This window comes from Nuphar pumila, chromosome 10 (assembly GCF_984573655.1).
Source record: "Nuphar pumila chromosome 10, dmNupPumi1.hap1.1, whole genome shotgun sequence".
Taxonomy (NCBI): domain Eukaryota; kingdom Viridiplantae; phylum Streptophyta; class Magnoliopsida; order Nymphaeales; family Nymphaeaceae; genus Nuphar; species Nuphar pumila.
The window spans coordinates 111,091,054-111,109,273 of NC_143258.1; the positions used below are offsets into that span (position 1 = coordinate 111,091,054).

At 38.7% G+C, this 18,220-nt stretch overlaps 1 protein-coding gene across 1 annotated transcript; it reads right to left on the minus strand.

Moving 5' to 3' along the window:
• Positions 1 to 2,469: 2,469 nt before the first annotated feature.
• LOC149827910 (3-hydroxy-3-methylglutaryl-coenzyme A reductase-like) lies at positions 2,470 to 6,595 on the minus strand. Its single transcript, XM_090019724.1, has 4 exons — positions 5,573 to 6,595; positions 4,870 to 5,051; positions 3,702 to 4,048; positions 2,470 to 3,109 (listed from the first exon to the last, which is right to left on the minus strand). The coding sequence occupies exons 1-4, from the start codon at positions 6,493 to 6,495 to the stop codon at positions 2,870 to 2,872; spliced, it is 1,692 nt and encodes a 563-aa protein (XP_089875850.1). The 5' UTR covers positions 6,496 to 6,595; the 3' UTR covers positions 2,470 to 2,869.
• Positions 6,596 to 18,220: the final 11,625 nt, after the last annotated feature.

Here is an 18,220-nt window from a genome sequence, read left to right on the forward strand (position 1 = left end):
AATTTCAAAGGAAATAAAAAAAATCACGTTTTTCTAAATGACACATGTTAATATTTAAAGGACAACTACGGCTAGTGGTGGGCAACGGGCCGGCGTTCCGTTGGGCCAAGCTATAAGAGTTTCAAAAAAGTGAAGCCTATTTGTTACAATTAGAGGTAAATAATTAGGCCCTAAAGGGTTAAAGAGAAATTTTCAAATAGCCCTCAAACGTTTCTATCTAATTCATGGCTTAGACCAAAAGTTTAAAAGTTTACAAATTCAAACCAAAGTTTTTACTTTCTGCAATCAGGTTTTGAAGTTACCATTTTACTACTGTAACAACTCGTTTGACCCTATTTCAAAAGTCTCTACAAAGTTTGTACTTAATGTAAAAAGATTATTATTTGCAATGATCTCAAACTCTTGACCTCCTCAATGTCAAACAAGACACTAACCGCTACACCAATTGTTGGCAATTTAAAAAAAAAAACTTTTATATAAATATTTTTAAATTTCACCAAGTCAATCAACACAATAATGACTCGACCTAGTGATAGCACAACCAGATCCGTGTTTAGTACGCATGAAGTTTCAAGTTGATAGGTTCGGGTTTTGTCAGATCACGAAAATGGATAAATTTATTTTTAGGAAAATTTTCATATACCCCACAACTTTTTTGGTCTATATAACCAAGTTTAAATTCTAGTAAGCCAATTTATAGCTGTCAACGGGTCGGGTTTGTATCGGGTACCTGACCTGAACCACTGATCAAACCCAAACCCAAACCCAAATTCTCAAGTATGGTTATGAAAAGCATCGACTCGAATAATATTCAGATCGACCTGAACTTGAGTCGAGCAATATGAGGGTTGAGTTTGGGGCATGAGTTTTGTCGAGTACTTGACTCGACCAGACTTGAGTATTTTATTTGTACTTTTAATAAAAATAAATTTATGAAATTATGAAGGTTCATGTTTGGAATTCTTTTTCACGACTCGATAAAACCCGAACCCGGCAGTTTGTTATTTGATCAAGTTCGGGTATACCTTGATGGGTTGGATACCTATCCTATTGACAGCCCTAATGCCAATCAACATTACAATGACCCCCACCTACTGATAACATAACCAAGTCCATCACAATGGGGGTTGATTGGCTTGTTGGATTTTCAACATGATTATATAAAAGTTTTTCAAAAATTGTCAAAGCTAATTATTTGGTTTAATGGTTAGTGTTTTGTTTGATGTTAGGGGGATCAAGAGTTTGAGCATCATTGCAAATAGGAAGCTTTTTTTCTATTAAGTACATTCGGTTGACAGCCAAGTGGTCAAACTTTATTCAGAGTTCTAGTGGGATAAACTAGTAATTAAATATCATGAGTTACAAGGGTGGAATAATTAACTTCAAAATATGACTTAGTGTTTAAGCCCAGAACAACCGTACGTTAATATATGTTTGGGCAAATTTGATTAACTTAAGTAAAAACATTAGTGAGAATTTGCAAACTCTCAAACTTTTGATGTGTATGAAGGGTAAATTGAAAAGTTTGAAGGGTATTTGAAAATTTTTACTTTAACCTAAATTATTTTTTGCCACAAATGGGATGTCCAGGACTATTTGAATAATATGTTTGCAATGAAAAAGTCAACTGGTTGCCTACAAGTAGAGATGTAAATGGGTCGGATTCGGTTTGGATATGGGTGTTACCAAATCTGACTAATCGGATTATATTCTAAACAAATTCAGAATCAGATAAGGGATAACTATAACAGAGTCTGACTGAAATTGAAGTAACTAAATCCAACCCGAAATCCGACCAAGTTGATTAGAGTGGGATCAGCCAATAGTTCTTGTGAACAATGTCATTCTAGCAAATATCACATCGTTAACGTGGTCGAGTGGTTGGTTGCTAACGTCTGATGTTGCTGCCCTTGTGATGTCTCCTGTTTGAGCCTCAACTGCTAACTTTTAGAATCCGCTCTGGATCCTGGTTAAACTTGTGTCCAAATCCTAATCTGATCAGATTCTAACACTTGAAGCAGAATCTGAGTCAAATTTTTAATCGGATTCTAATCCAACCCAAACCCAACTAATCTGGTTTGGAGCAACTGTATCCAACCCAAACCCGAAGAACTAACATCCCTACCTACAAGCAATTGCTGATTATTGTATGGAGAGAGAGAGAGAGAGAGAGAGAGAGAGAGAGAGAGAGAGAGAGAGAGAGAGAGAGAGAAGCCAAATATATCCTCCAAATAGCGAAAACACATAATTCACAGTAATCCTCAGATCTTGGTGCTTGGATCTTGGTACAAACCCGAATCCAGACGAATTCTATCACGTAAAAACCCAATAAAAAAACAAATCCGACCCGATATTTTAATCCGAGCCAATTTTTTTACCAAACCCAATTAATTGGGTTAGGGTCCTTCAACTATAGGACCCAAATCTGAACCAGACATCTGCTGATTGTTGAGAGAGAGAGAGAGAGAAACGAAATATTCTCCAATTAGGGATATGAAAGGATGGAAGTGTACAAAGAAAACACCAATACTTGACAAAGTTCTAAAGAAAGGAGGAAATAACAAGCGAACACTGATCCATCACAAGGAAACAAAGACATCACGTAAAACGAGACTCGAAGCCGGTTCAGTCCTTTTGAGCACTCCCCGTCCTACATAATTCCATAGAAACAACAAAGAAAATAAACACACTACACTCTGAAAATCAACACAGACGCTCGGGAAGGGATGCAAGTTACACTACACAAAGCTGAGTATTTTTTAAGGTGGGTAGTAGGTGGCTACAGAGTGTTCTGCCGCTAATCCCTCTTTTTTCTATTTCCTTTTTATGCTTTTTAAACGTGGCCGGAGTCTCTTCTTCTTCTGGTTGTTCATGCCGATGATTTGACGTCCTTGCTCGACCTATTATATTTCATGTGGCTCTTGACAAGCTGACCAGCAGCAAGAGCAGACATGAGAGAGAGCTCCCCTGCTAGAACTGTGCCAGCAACCACAAGGGCTAGATTTGTAGCATTGGCCCCTGGTGTCTCCATGTTGGAACCTTTTACACCAAGTAGGTTCAAGCACGCAGATTGTGAAGCCAACTGGGTGCCGCCACCAACTGTACCCACCTGTTAAAACCAATAGAAAAACACACACAAGAGGATTAAAAAAGGGTATATGAACCGAGACAGATGAATAAATAAAAGAGCTCCAGAACCAACAGCAAAAAATTCAAGAGGGAAAAGTAAGAAGCCAAAAACAAAAACGGAAGACAAGGAGACGATCTGCCCAGTACGTGCTGTGTAACAGTAAGCAAATCTTGTGACTATAGGAAGCAATTATAAACTAGTGCAGCAGTGTTGATGATATATATTTCTATCGAAACAAAGGTGAAATTTTCTTTTACAGGTTGAGCAACTGACCAGAATTAATGGCGCCAATTGGCAATTTAGTTTTAAATTAAACAGGGCCAGTTGCACAAAAATAAGCTTTCCCAGAGGGGCACAGATAGTTATAATTATTATATTCGTGGCATGATCAATGAAGTCAAACACCAAGTAACGTGCATATCAAAACCGGTGGCTGTAAAGATAGAAGCGCCCCACCAGATAGATCACAAAGCACATGAAGAATCAAATACAGGAAGGAAGGCAAGTTTACCATTAACAGCTAAAATAGCACAAAAGCAAAAGAAAATAAACGCAGTCAGTTAGAGATCACCTCAATACAGGGCATCGAAACAGAGATATAGAGGTCCACTCCATTATCAGCAAACTCCATCATGGTGATGCACTGGGAGCTCTCGACATTCTGCGCTGGGTCCTGACCAGTAGCAATGAAGACTGCCGTAACTATGTTGCTAGCGTGGGCATTGAACCCACCCAGCGCCCCAGCCAACGCAGAACCAACCAAGTTCTTCCTGGTGTTTAGCTCCACCAACGCAGACACCGATGTTTTCAGCACCGTTCTCACCACCTCTTCCTTTATGATCGCATCGCAAACCACCGATTTTCCGCGCCCCTCGATCCAGTTGATTGCAGCAGGTTTCTTATCGGAACAGTAATTACCTGGCAAAGTATCACAACACCATTCTAAGTCGCGTATAAATCTTGTTGAGGTGTGTGTGGTGCATGCACTTTCAGCAAAGAGAGAGGAAAAAGAAGAAGCCACTTGAAAATTTTAGGACTGAACACAATCGATGACACTTGACAGTGAACTTGTATGGAAGATGTCACCATCTTATGAAAGAATTATTCAATAGCAACGGAAATCAGTTCCATTCATCTCTTATGTCATCCCTATCTTCATACCCTTGGGATTTCATGGATGAAAGTTGTTTTCATCAAATCTGACTCCATTGATGTGATCTACATCATGCATTTAGTGGAGATAGACATTTAAATCGCCCAAATCTAACTTGTGCGCAGAATTCTTTGGCTATTCAAAAATCAACGGCTGACAAAACACAAAATTTTGTGATGTAGAAAGATCGATTCTTATTAAATCAACCATGCTGAATCTATCTATAAGGTCAGATTTGATAAAAAAAAAAAATTAGCATCATAAGATTTAAGAGGGATACGAAGATGGCGGATGACATAGGGGATGGGTGGAACCGAACTCATAGCAACGAGGGTTCTTTACTAATCACTATCCTGCAGAAACAACAAAAACAACTTTGAATAAAGCAACAGCCGCTCTTGTGACGTTCATGAAAACGAAATAGGCGTCGCGTCTAAAGACTAGACTAAGGATTCCTTCGATTTATAAACAGTAAGGTTAAGGTTGGCTATGAGAAGTACTTATCGACATTTATAAAAAAGTGTTTCCTACCAAAAGAAAATGAGCCTTAGCTTAAACAAGATGAAGAGTAGAAAAATGCACAAACCTGAGATGCTGATTACGTCCATGTCAGGGAAATCATTGACAAGAAAGTCTAGAACGTTCTGGACCCCTTTGGATACCATGTTCATGCCCATGGCATCCCCTGTGGCACAGACGAATCTCATGTAAAGGATCCTGCCCGCCAACGAGCACTTGATACTCTGTAGCTTCGCAAATCGACTGGTGCTGCAATCCCCCGAGAGCGAAAACAAGGTTAGAACACATTTCAATCATACCATCTCAAGACTTAATCAATTGACCCTATCATCATTCATAAAAGCAAAAAAAAAAAAATCGATCAATAAATAAAAAACATAACAAAATATACGAAAGTTTACCAATTATTCAAATTAAAAATCTCACCAATATATACTAAAGTTTACCAAAAGAGTAGTTAAATGATCAATTAGAGACTCATCAACGTCACATAAAAAGCCAAGGTTAAAACCTTAGGATCCCAATTAAAGCAACAAAACGTTCAATAGGACAAACACCAACAATAAAAAAACAAAAGAAAACGAAAAAAAAGATAAGTACCCAAAAAAATCACCACAACCAAAATCATGAAAAGAAAAGGAACCAACCCCAGCCCCCCTTTTTTTTTCTTAATTTCGCAAGGAAACTTTGGAACACAAAGGAGGAAAGAAAACGTCCAATAAGAAGCACTCAGATAACCCACAGAGCAAAAAAAGAAACCGGGGAGCTACCTATTGAAAACCATCTCCACCGTCTCAAAATTAATGGGATTTTCAAAGAAGAACTTGAGCTCCGCAGCCCGCCTTGCAGACGGCAACCTCACCGCCGGTGCCCGGCTCATCCCATTCCTCAAGCACACCGAATCGACCCCGCCAGACGCATAAATCGCCTTGCAGCCCCGGTTGGTGCTCGCCACCAAGCACCCCTCGGTAGTGGCCATTGGCACATAAAACTCTCCCATCCCCTTGATCAGCAGCGGCCCCGCAATCCCCACCGGGATCTGCACATACCCAATCGGCAACTCGCAGCATTGCCCCAAAATCGATCCATAGTCGAACCCATCAAGCGGCAACCCCTCGACCGACCTCCCGGAGACGATCTCCAGAGCCTTCCGCCGCACACCAGCTGCCCGCTTGCAATCCCCCAACCTCGACTCCAGCGAGTAAGACGGCACGCTGCCCTTAACGACCCCCATGATGACCTCCTCATCGGGGTCGCCGGCGAGGTCAGCAGGCTGGGCAGGAGGCGGAGGCGGGGCGGGATGAGCAGGGGAAGGTTTAGGATGTGATTCGGGCTCAAGGTCGTCCCATTCTTCAGAGGGTCGGGAGACGAAGGGCTGGACATAAATGATGCCGAAGAAGCCGAAGAGATAGATGAAGGAAGAGAGGAAGGAGATGATGCCAACGATCTCCCAGAAGGTGAGAAGGTGAAGGAGAGTGCTGGTCCGGATCTTCTCGCGCCACCTCCGCATCAGATAGTAGGAGGAGAGAAAGAAGAGGATCAGGAAGAACTTGTTGGTCACGTTGGCGGGGAGCGGGAGGGCGTCCGAGGCGACCGCCAGCCGGGTTTTGGTCTTGCCTCCCACATGGTTGGTGGCTGTTACGGCGCCCTTAGATTCCGGCTGCTTGGCCGACTCTCTTCGCCGGATCTCCATTGCAAGAGGGAGGGAGACAGCGAGAGAGAACAAAAAGAGACGCGACCGCACTCTCTCCCGGAAAAAAAGTTTTCCGGTGAGTTTCGTGGGTTGGTCCTGAGAGGGCGAGTTTGGAGGGGAAGGTTGGTATTTATAAGGCGTGATGGGCGCAACGACCTAGGGGCCACACGTTCGTTGTGCACAGCGGGGTTTGTTTCCGGCACGGTGTTGGGGACACGTGTAGAAAAGGACCTGTAAGGAGAGCGCTGACGGTGGTCGGTAAATGGAGAGAGAAAGATTCACTCTCTCTCTCTGGGGTTCCTACTTTTTAATCGCTTCATCATTTCTGGATTCAGACGGAATCCAACGGAAGGTGATGACATGAACTTGTGGCGGGTGCGGTAAGAGAGGGCTTTTGGCGATTTTTTTTCTTTCTGTTTTTAAAGTTTTCACGCTTTAACTGTGGGTTAAAACTTGGGCAAGGGGATTGGCGTAGTGGGGTTGGAGGCTTTTCTGTCAAGGTTCAATTCTCATGGGCAGTCACCCCTCTGCTTAAGCCAAGGCATAGCATAGGCTCTGGAGACAGGTCCTAGTCACAGAGTTTTACACTAGGTATAACGGGCTGAACCAGCGCGATTAGGTCTTCATGTGGGGTGTAATTTTTCTAGTTAAGACTTGAGAGACCTTTTTTTTTTTTTTGGCAAACTGAGGTTAGGTAGACCTCACCTTTTTTGCTTTAGGCAATGTATCATTGTGTTTTGAACTTGCAACGTCCCAACACACAAGCGAAGCTCCCCGTCGGTTATTTTGTCAATTTTTCTTAAGCAGAAGAGTGGAATGGGTGTTGAGGTAGCCTGGGAATGGCTGGATCCAAGTTGGGTGTCAAAAAAATTAAGGGTGTTGGAAGGGTTGTTGGTCAAAGGGTCATCTGGCTCGCCACGCGCTATTTGGTTGCAGAGAGAGAGAGAGAGAGAGAGAGAGAGAGAGAGAGAGAGAGAGAGAGAGAGAGAGAGAGTAGCAAAACGGTAAATTCAAGAGTTCTTACTGTTACAGTTCTGAGAGAGAGAGAGAGAGAGAGTAGCAAAACGGTAAATTCAAGAGTTCTTACTGTTACAGTTCTCCCATCGATATGTGCAACATGCTTGCGAGATTTGTTTAAGAAAAAGCATTGGCAAAATCTCATTTTATATATATCAAGAAATTACACTTTTATATATAATGAGATTGTATATATATATATATATATATATATATATATATATATATATATATATATATATATAATCTCATTATATATAAAAGAGTAATTTCTTGATACAGTCCCACTTTTACCTGAAATTCCATCTACCTTTTCTTAAATTCCTGACATGTGATAATGGTCAAATAAAGGCCTGCTTTCAACTTACTGTCAAACACACTTAATTACAGAGTTGAATATTTTAAAATGCCAAAACTATATTGGTAATTTTTTATTCATTAATATATTTGTTATGGATCCAACTGGGGGTGTCAACATGTCTAAGCTTCACCATATCTGTGGGTCCAGACCTGTGTTTGACTTTGTGGTACTGCTGCTAGGTCCGGACCCAGGTTCATTCAACCTATCAAAGTTGTTGACACCCAAATATATTAGCTAACTATTTAACCTAGATATGAGTTAGATACAACTTTGAATTCAATGTTTATATATTGGTTTGAGTTTAGACCTATATCACTACAAGAAAAATGCTAATTAGCGACAGATATTTGCCACGGATTTTTCCGTCGCAAAGTTGCGACGGATTAGCGAGAGAAAACTATTTGTCACTAACATTCGAAATATTTGCAAAAGTAGCGACGAAAATATTTCTCTCACTAAATCCGTCGCTACTTAGCAATGGATTAACGACAAAATTTTTCCATCGCCAAAAACACTACAAAAAAATATTAATTAGAGACGGAATTAGCAAGAGAATTTTTCCGTCGCTAATCTGTCACAAAATAGCGACGAAAAAATTCCCTCGCTAATTTTGTCACTAAATTTTGATTTAAACCATCTCACCTGAAGCGCAAAATTTTCCCTCCCTCTGTTTTTCCCTCCCCCCGTTTGAATTAAACCGCCCTTCCTCTGACGATGCGCAGCGGCGCCCCGAGCCGTGACACTGGCGTCGGCCCTTCGAGCGTCCTCCTACGACGCCCCCAGATTTCCCGACTTGTAAAATCCTTTAAAATCCTTTGGATTTTTGGGTAAACTTTTTTTTTTTGAAAATATTTGCGCAAGTGCAGAAGTACCAAAACAAGAAGAAAACAAGCGACAAACTCCAGGGCGGGTCGCAGGAGTGAAACAACAGTTAAATGAAACAACTTTTATTAAACACATTTTTACAAAATGTACAACCATTCCCTTTTACAAAACAACATCTGCCAAGATCTCGGAAAGGGTCCAGAAGTGTGGGTTCAGAGTCCGATGCAGCACATCGAGCTCCATCGCACGCCTAAGTAAAACACCTGTATCCCCATAAAACGGGGTCAATACTCTTTCGAGCTGGTGAGACAAACCAAACACAATATACCATATGTGGAAATTAAGAGTATAGTTTTACATAGCATGCTTAACTAATTGAACAGTTACATCCTAAGCAAGTGTACAAAGTTACACATGGATCTATACTAGCATGAATCAATGTAATTAGGCAAAGCATGATCAATTTACTACAACTATTCATATCAATTTATAAAGTATGCATCAAGGAACATAAATCTCTAACACAGTTTGTAACATTCGTAACATGGTATGCATCACAGAACGCAAATCATTATTGTAACAATACAAAAGACTGTGACTTGCGAATAGATGTGTCATCGTGAACTGTGCACAGATACAAGTGAAAAAGTATGTGCATCGTGCCATAAGTGCAAGAACTTGCCAAGTGACATTACCAAGCATTGCACCTTATGATGAGACAGTTAGAAACATTTTGTCACGGTAAAACATGACTCACAAGCTGTGCCAGAGTTCAATAGACCATGTATTACAACCATAAGCGAGCTCATTTCGCGAAGTGGGGTCATCGCCCACAAACAACTCGCCATGGAGTTCCATAAGTCTCAAAAGACTGAAATATCCAAACATATATCTCGAGAATCCCTACGTACTTAGGAAAATAAATTGAAATTTGCCAATGTGATTGTACATTAAAAAATCACCAATGTGAGCATACGATTGCATTCATTAGTGCAAAGCTTACGTGCTAAAGTGTGTGTGGCCGAAACAATATCAAGCCAATAATGACTAAATGACAAAATGGGGAAAAGCAAATGAAGGCATGCCCAACCGAAACCCAATTTACAATGCATGCAAGTGTACTCAATAAAATCTACAAAGGTGAAGAAAAACTCGAAATGCTCTCAAGCTAACCACGACATGAAGGCGTGTTCGAACGAAGAACCATATTCTTAATGCATGCAGCCTATCCGTTAAATTCTTAAATGAGAGAAATAAGAACAAAGGGCTCAACCGAAATCCACAATCACAGTCTTGTGAAGGAGTGTCTCACCTTCGCGGCTTTGGCAACGTGGAAGAGGTACCACGAATGGAGCTGGAACTAAGTGCTCACGGTGGGGAGAAAGGGTGTAGAGAGAGGTGAGAGGGGAGAGCAAGAGAGAAGAGAGAGAGAGAGGTCTCCAAGAAAAATTGCCCAAGGTGAAAAGACCCCTCTTTCTCTCTCTTCAAGACTTAAATAAGTTGGGTTTTTAGATTGAATGGTTGGGATTAAAACTAATGAGATGGAGGGCTGGGGTGCTCTACGCCCCCCCCCCCCTAGATGTCCACGCCCAATGCATGTTCTCCTTTTAAACTTTTTAATTTTTCTTTTAAAAAACGCCATTGAAGAAAGCCTTTATAGTTTTCAAAAATTACATAGAGGTGCCCTAAGGTGCCGCCCCCTATGCCCAACCGACTTTAGTCTTTTGAAAACATTCAAAATAGTTTCAAAAATGTCATGGGGCGCCAGCCTCATGCCTCTTCTTTGGAAAACTCGCCCCTCATAATAAAGCTTTATGCTTCATTATGAGTTCTTGAAAAGAACCATGGCCAATCGTGGCCTCCTTTTCAAACACCATGCAATTTCTTTCAAAAACCCCACCCATCTGGTCAACCATGTCTAAAATTATCCTCTAGAGGGGCGCCCAAATGAGTTGGGCCTCCTCTAGCCAATCCGGATCCAAATCCAAAATCGCCCAATGTACTATGTTTCAAAACAACGCTTATTTAATGCATTTAAATATTAAATTAATTCCAACAAATCATTTAGTTATCTTCAAAGCCTCAATTAACATGGAATGTTAGATGCCTCTTAAGGAAATTGCCTTTCGTTTGCAAGAATTAAGCGTATTTTAATTTGCGTCCAATGGTAGAGCAAAACTCGTAATTCAAATGCACTGAAGAGGTTTTTACGTCGTATAGGTCCCAAATTCGAGGAAAAACTATAAAAACATATTATAAATTAACTCTTAAAATTTCAAAGATTAATTCATCCGGAATTAAGCACTTCTTACTTACACAGTGTATCTACGCGATTCTTGGGTCGCGCGCTCAAAGCCAAAATACAAGATATAGTCAATTCATATCAAATTACGTGTTGTATTCTCATAAACACACGAAAGCATGCATTCCAACTCAATTCAAACAGTAAAGTCCTCAGAAAATTTCACGGGTCTTACACCTCCTTCTCCAGCTACCTCTCCCCCGCGTTGTTCTCCTCCTCCCGGCGGTGCCCCTCGCCAGTCTCCACTGCCCGTCCTGCCTCTCCCTCGCTTGAGGCCCTCCGAGCGTGACTGGCGTCGGCCCCCGGATCATCCTCCTCCTCCCACTACCTCTCCCCCGCACCGTCCTCCTCCTCCCGGTGGTGCCCCTTGCTGGTCTCCACCGCCCGTCTTGCCTCTCCCTCGCCTAAGGCCCTCTGAGTGTGACTGGCGTCGGCCCCCAGACCCTCCTCCTCCTCCCGCTACCTCTCCCCGCGCCGTCCTCCTTCTCCCGGCGGTGCCCCTCGCCGGTCTCCACCGACCGATCGGCCACCTGCAGCTGCCTGCGTCCCTTCTCCCACCGTGATTGGCTCACTGCGGAAGAGCGTCCTGACGCCAAAACACGTCGGTTCTGTGCAAAAAAATGTGCTCCCTGCTGGAGAAAGCACCGACAGAGAGCACATTTTTTTTTATTTTTTTTAAAAATTTAACGATAGATTAGCCATGGATATTATCCATCGCTAATTTAAAATAGTGAAGGACTCACGATGGATCATGTCTGTCGCTAATTCGTAGCAAATTAGCGACGGATAAGTTCTGTCACTACTTAGCAATGAAAGTTATTCATCGCTAATCCGACGCTAATCCATCGCTAAACCATTTAGTGACGAATTAGCGTCGAATTAGCGACGGATTTAGGTTGTCTCTAATCCACATGTTTCTTGTAGTGTATCCTGCTGAGGTCTTACAACAAAGTTTCGATTTCGGTTAGAAAATGAGGCATTGTAATAAGGGATCCACTAAGAATAAGTTGTACCTATTGATTTTGTTCTAAAAAATAGGTTCTAATACTCTAAATATATTTATCTTGGATCTACCACACATTGGCCACATCTTATGCAAAACTGAAATGTGGGTAAATCGGTTTTGCACTCATGTTTCGATTTCAATTGCTTGAAAGTTCTTAAAATCAAAGGGTGGGTTGAAGCAAGTTCACAACATTTAAGAATGTTGGTATATAGGTTTTTAAAAAGATAATTATGTCTTTTCAATTAATAAGGGTAAAATTGAAAAGAATATAAAAAAAAAGTGGCACCTGACAGAATTTTAGGCAAAAGGTATTAGAGAATTTGGAACGTATTCCTTAGATTGAAGCTTGAAGGTGCACAACAATGACCCTTTTTAAAAATGAGAGTTGTCCCACTGGGTGCAAAAACGTTAAAGACAACCTCCCTTACGAGATATAACCAAGCCTACACCTCACCTGCAATACTAACCACTCATAGTACTGAGTAAACTAGTCACTACAACATAGCTACCTTGAACATCTTTATGGGAAATGATAGGAGAGCGAGAGTATGAGAAGAAGAAGCTCGATGATGGATTGACCTAAGGTAGCAAAATGGTCTAGAAGACCATTTGTATGGGTCCATAAATGCCCATTAGGTCCAAATAGATAGCATGCACCCATTATGTTCCAAACAGGTAACATGTACTTGTTAAGACCCAAACAACCACCCACAATGGTCTGCCTGCACCCATTAACATCCCAACGTCCCTAGACACATTGAGGCTAGTCGATAAGGCTAGTTGTCACTCTCTAGTAAGATTAAAATTGACCTTTGACTAACTTGGTCAACCACCACACCATTTTGAAAAAAATAAAATCTTTTCAAGGGTTTTATAAGGTATAAAATTGTCCAAAATAAGTGATAAAAGATTGGTCAAACCAAGACTAAGACAAGACCAAACTTAGCCAAGCGAGGCTAAATCTTAATCCAAGTCCAAAGTCTAAAGTCCAAAGTCCAAAGTCCAAAGTCCAAAGTCCAAAGTCCAAAGTCCAAAGTCCAAAGTCCAAAGTCCAAAGTCCAAAGTCCAAAGTCCAAAGTCCAAAGTCCAAAGTCCAAAGTCCAAAGTCCAAAGTCCAAAGTCCAAAGTCCAAAGTCCAAAGTCCAAAGTCCAAAGTCCAAAGTCCAAAGTCCAAAGTCCAAAGTCCAAAGTCCAAAGTCCAAAGTCCAAAGTCCAAATTTCAAAGTTTAAAGTTTAATTGACAAGAAGTCAACTCTACAAATTTTAAACCCAACGTGTTTCTAAAAATGTTCAATGTGTGACTAAACATTTTTCATAAAGTAGGTTTTTTTCTCTAAAATGTATTTCTCAAAAAACTAGGCAAAGAGAGGGCCATTTAGCCAAAGACCTTAGTTCAAAAATGCTATAATTTTGTGATAAACAAAACAACTCCCCACGTGAGCCAAAATTATAATTAGAAAAAACATGAAGCTATTCGTGAAAGGCATATATGTATAAATGAATGTACATTTTCGGTTTAAACCTTAACTTAGTGTGAACAAGATTCGGTCAGTCTTAGAAACTAAGTAGCTAAACTTTGAACTTAGTCTTTATTGTGGACTTCCTAATCTCATTCATATACAAATTCCTTTCAAATATCCATATGTGTCATCAATATATATATATATATATATATATATATATATATATTTAGGGTTCTATACAATATCATACTTCGTGAGTGCTCTAAAGACAACCTCAATCTCATATAAGGCGACCTACAGTTTCGTACCCATATATGTGGGTCTATCAAAAGCAAAAACTTGTTTGAATCACTTTAGCCAATTTTGGCCTATAGATCTTATTAAGAGTCACGAGACTCATCCTCATATCATGGGTTTTCAATCATTGACATTAGAATGAGACATAAAGATACTTTCTATCTCTATATATTATTTAGTATTCACCCAAGTACACCAGTGACTTGTTCTTCCCATTGAACCAAGAACCCAGTCGACCCGACTCACTTGGTTAGGTTTTCATCATGGGTAATTTATTTAGTACGTTTTAATCTCATTCCCTTAAGTGTATTTTAATGATTTTTTGTGAAAAGCTTTTCATAAGTGGATCTGTCAAATTTTGGCAAGATTTCACATATTACACTGAAATTACTCATTTGCTTGAGTAAATTATTCATTGTATTGTGCTTTAAACTGACATGTCTAGATTTTTCATTGTATATATTATTCCATGTTTTATATATAACAACTTGACTATCATAGTGAATCACTACACGAAGCAAGGGTTTGCTATCCAATGAAATCTCAATCAATAGATTCCTTAACCATTCGACTTTCATACTAGCAGACACTAGTGTTATAAGCTCTTCCTCTATAGTGGATTGGGTTGTAATAGTTTGCGTTTTATATGCCCAGGATATTATCCCAGATCCAAGGGTAAAGACCCATCTACTTATGGATATGAAATCACCCCTATCCAAATTTTAATTTGCTTCGCTATATCCTTTAAGGTTAGCGAGTTTCCTCAAATAGAATAACCCATGATCCGATGTCTCTTTAAGGTATTATAAGCGCTACCTTCATAGCAAATTGAGTTTTAATAGTTTACTTCTTAGATGCCCAAAATATTGCCCCAGATTCAAGAGTAAAGATTCATCTGCTTGTGGATATAAAATCATCCTTATCCAAATTCCAATTTGTATCGCTATATCCTTTAAGGTTAATGGGTTCCCTTGTGTAGAATAATCCATAATCCAATATTCATTTAAGGTACTTCAGGACCCTTATGATTGCATCCTAATGCTCAAGTCCAAGATTGAAAATCTAAAAAATATCAAATAGTAGATAAAAATCTAAAAATTTAAACATTTATTTACTTATAAATATATATTCAATATTTATCATCCAATAATCTTTGGTAAAAAACTTGCAAATCAATTTTCATACTCCAGAGTCACATCCCTCGAAATAATGTTGTTATGTTGTATCGTGGTTTTCAAACTCCTAGTAATACTTGTGAAAACCTTCTCGAACCCTTGAGTATGATAGTGCAAGTTGCTTCTCTATGCATGCTTGATGTTCAGGCATATTCTTATCTAAATCAAAATTGTCTTGCACTAAATTATCAAAATATAGTTAGTAACATTTTTTTATAGATTAATCTCTTTATCAAAATATAGTTACACAATATACTTACATAAATTGCCTCATGCAACACCATCTTTTCATCGTCTGTGACATTCTTCTATGAGTTGTGAGTGAGTATGGATCATTCCTTGATGATGCACAAAAGCCTCTTAGAAAATATAGAGGAGCCCTCCTGCGTGACTCCTTGCATCTTAGGCTTGATAGTTATTGAAGTCTTTTGTTTCTTGATTTTTTGTGTGGTGGTCTACGCATTTGTTCTTCTCACGTTTGCGCTGGAAAGATTCTGCAATTGCTAATTTATAGTAATAAACAAATATTACTAAGAATGATAGTAATAAATGTTAAGACAAGGAAGTTATACACGGTAATTCAAGTACAATATTTTAATGATGAACAACTAGAACAACTGGATTTCAGCTATTGCAATAAAGAAAAAAGAAAAAAAATGAAGAAGTTTACAAGTTTTACATTGAAGAATTGATTGAAGATTTCGTGCAAATGTAAATCTCTTTAAATTCTTAGATTCTTGTAAGAGCCTTACTTTGATTGCATATCTCACTTGCATTACACCTAAAAATACTTAGAAAAACTTTTCTAAAAAGAACCTTTTGCAAAAATCATTTTAGAAAGCACTTTACCTATATTTTTAGTTTTATCAGTCGACCAATAGTCTTATCAGTCGATCAATTTTCTTACACCTTTTTTAAAGCCAAATGTTTATTTTTTTATGAGTCAACTAATCTACTCTTAGTCGACCGACCCGAATGTTCGATTTCTAAAAAAATTAACAAAAGTCGACTGAAAGCTTTTTTCAATCTACTGATGATTTTTCATCAGTCGACTATTTTTTCTTTAGTCGACTAATTTTCAAAAACTTGAATTCAAATCTTTTCGACTAGACACAATAGTCGACTGATTTAACAATCAGTCTACTAATATTTGATTTCAGTCGACTGATAATTTTTTTAGTCGACTAATATAGCCATTTTTTCTGAACTTTTCAAAAGTTGCGTTCTTCCATTTTTCAAACATTTTGACTGTTTAAAACTGTCAATTTGACACTCCTTCGTACCACCAACATCTAAAATTCTTCAGCTATAAATAAGAGTGAGATCTACACTCAAAATAAAATGAATTGAAACATCAAATTTTGTGTTTTTCACTCCTATTCTTTCAAGCATTCATTTTCTCACTCACTAAGTCTTTTCACTCAAGTTCTTCACTTCAATTCCTTTTGTGAGTCAGTAAAATCATGAGTTGAGTATTCCTGAAGCCTTAGAAGCCTTTGCAAACCTATTTCACTTTCTTTGCATTCATGAGAAAGACTCATAGGCTGATTGTAATATGTTTATTTCAAATTTTCGGTAAAAGGATAAAGTCTCCTTGGTTTAAAGAAAAAGCTTGCTTTCAGCAGAGTTGTTGCTGAAAGTGGGATTGGTTTTGGTCTGTTTGATCTTGTGGTGATACAAGTTTAATAGTAAAAATCTCAAGCGAGTTTTGCTTAGGGACTGGATATAAGTCTGGAGGACCGAACAAGGATAAAATCTTTGTGTTTTTTATGTGTGATTTCTTTGCAGAATTCAAAATCTTTCAAATTTCAAAGATGAAGTTTAAAAGCACTATTCACCCTGCCTCTAGTGTTGGTTGTATCGATCCTACAATACTTTCAATAAATTGTTAATTATACTAAAAAATGACTGAAATATTTATCTTAGGCCATCGTGGACCACTTTGGAGCTGCAATGGCCTGTGGTGTGGGTGGGGTGGGGGGGGCACCTCTTCCTCCCTTAAAGTATCACCCACCTATGATCTGAAGTCAATCTCGTGTACATGTTCACTTTGTCTAACGGGTGATGAACAAATCCTGAGGGAGAACAAACGTTCATATCCTTGTCATGAATATGTTGACATTTGTTAATTTCATGAAAAAAATATTAGATCAGACTATACTATATAATTGAATCATACAAGAATAAATACAATTTAGGTTAACATACAATAATATTCAATATCTAGGTTAACATACAATAATATTTAATATCTAGGTTAACATATATTACTATCATTTACATTAAAATATTTATCAATCATCCTTTGAATCATCTTGGAGTAATGGCATGGGATCTTCGTCGATGGTGTACTGAAGTAATGAATCAACCCCTCCGCAATCGGCTTCCTGAATCGCATTATTGTTCTGTTTTTTATTCCGTTAAGATGAAGATGTTAGAATCTAGTACACCTTTCTTGGTATTAATTAGCATGTCAAACATTGTTTTGATATGTAACAACTTGATAATGAAATCTAGTTTTGTTAACTTTGTATAGCCTGAATATAGATTACTCTGAGCATCACTCATTAACTCTTGAAAATGCCTATATTCGTCATCATCATCTGAAGCTGGATTCAATGTTATCCCCATATATATCGTCCAATATTTCTTTGACCTAATCGCGAACCTTTGTCGTATCCTTGCTCTCATTATGATGTATATGCACTGCATCTATGTGGGTTTGGGCCACACTCACATGAAACTGAATATATTCTGGACTGAAACCATATCCAATCAAGTGTAGTTTGATTACTAGCAGAATCAACATGAGCACATGGCGCTTTAAGAAATTGATCCATTCTAGATGTATAAAGTTCATAACTTCTATTATGAATGTGTATCCACGATTGATCCATATTCATAGACAATGACTCCACTATATTCAACAAGAGAATCTTTGATCATTGGATAAATTTATATATATATATATATATATATATATATATATATATATAATCAAAACAAAGAGAGATCATTTATGCTAATTAATTAAACAAAAGACATTAATATTCTAACCAAAATCAAATATTAAATTAATTGTTTAATGTTGATTGACTTTTACACTCAATTTACAAACATCAAACAACCAATAAATTAAATGCTCAACTTATAGAATATGGTATCCTCCAATTTCATTGAAAGGCATTTTGCTAAACAACCAATACATTCTTTTTAACTTGCTTGTCATTAGTAAAGAGAGAGAGAGAGAGAGAGAGAGAGAGAGAGAGAGAGAGAGAG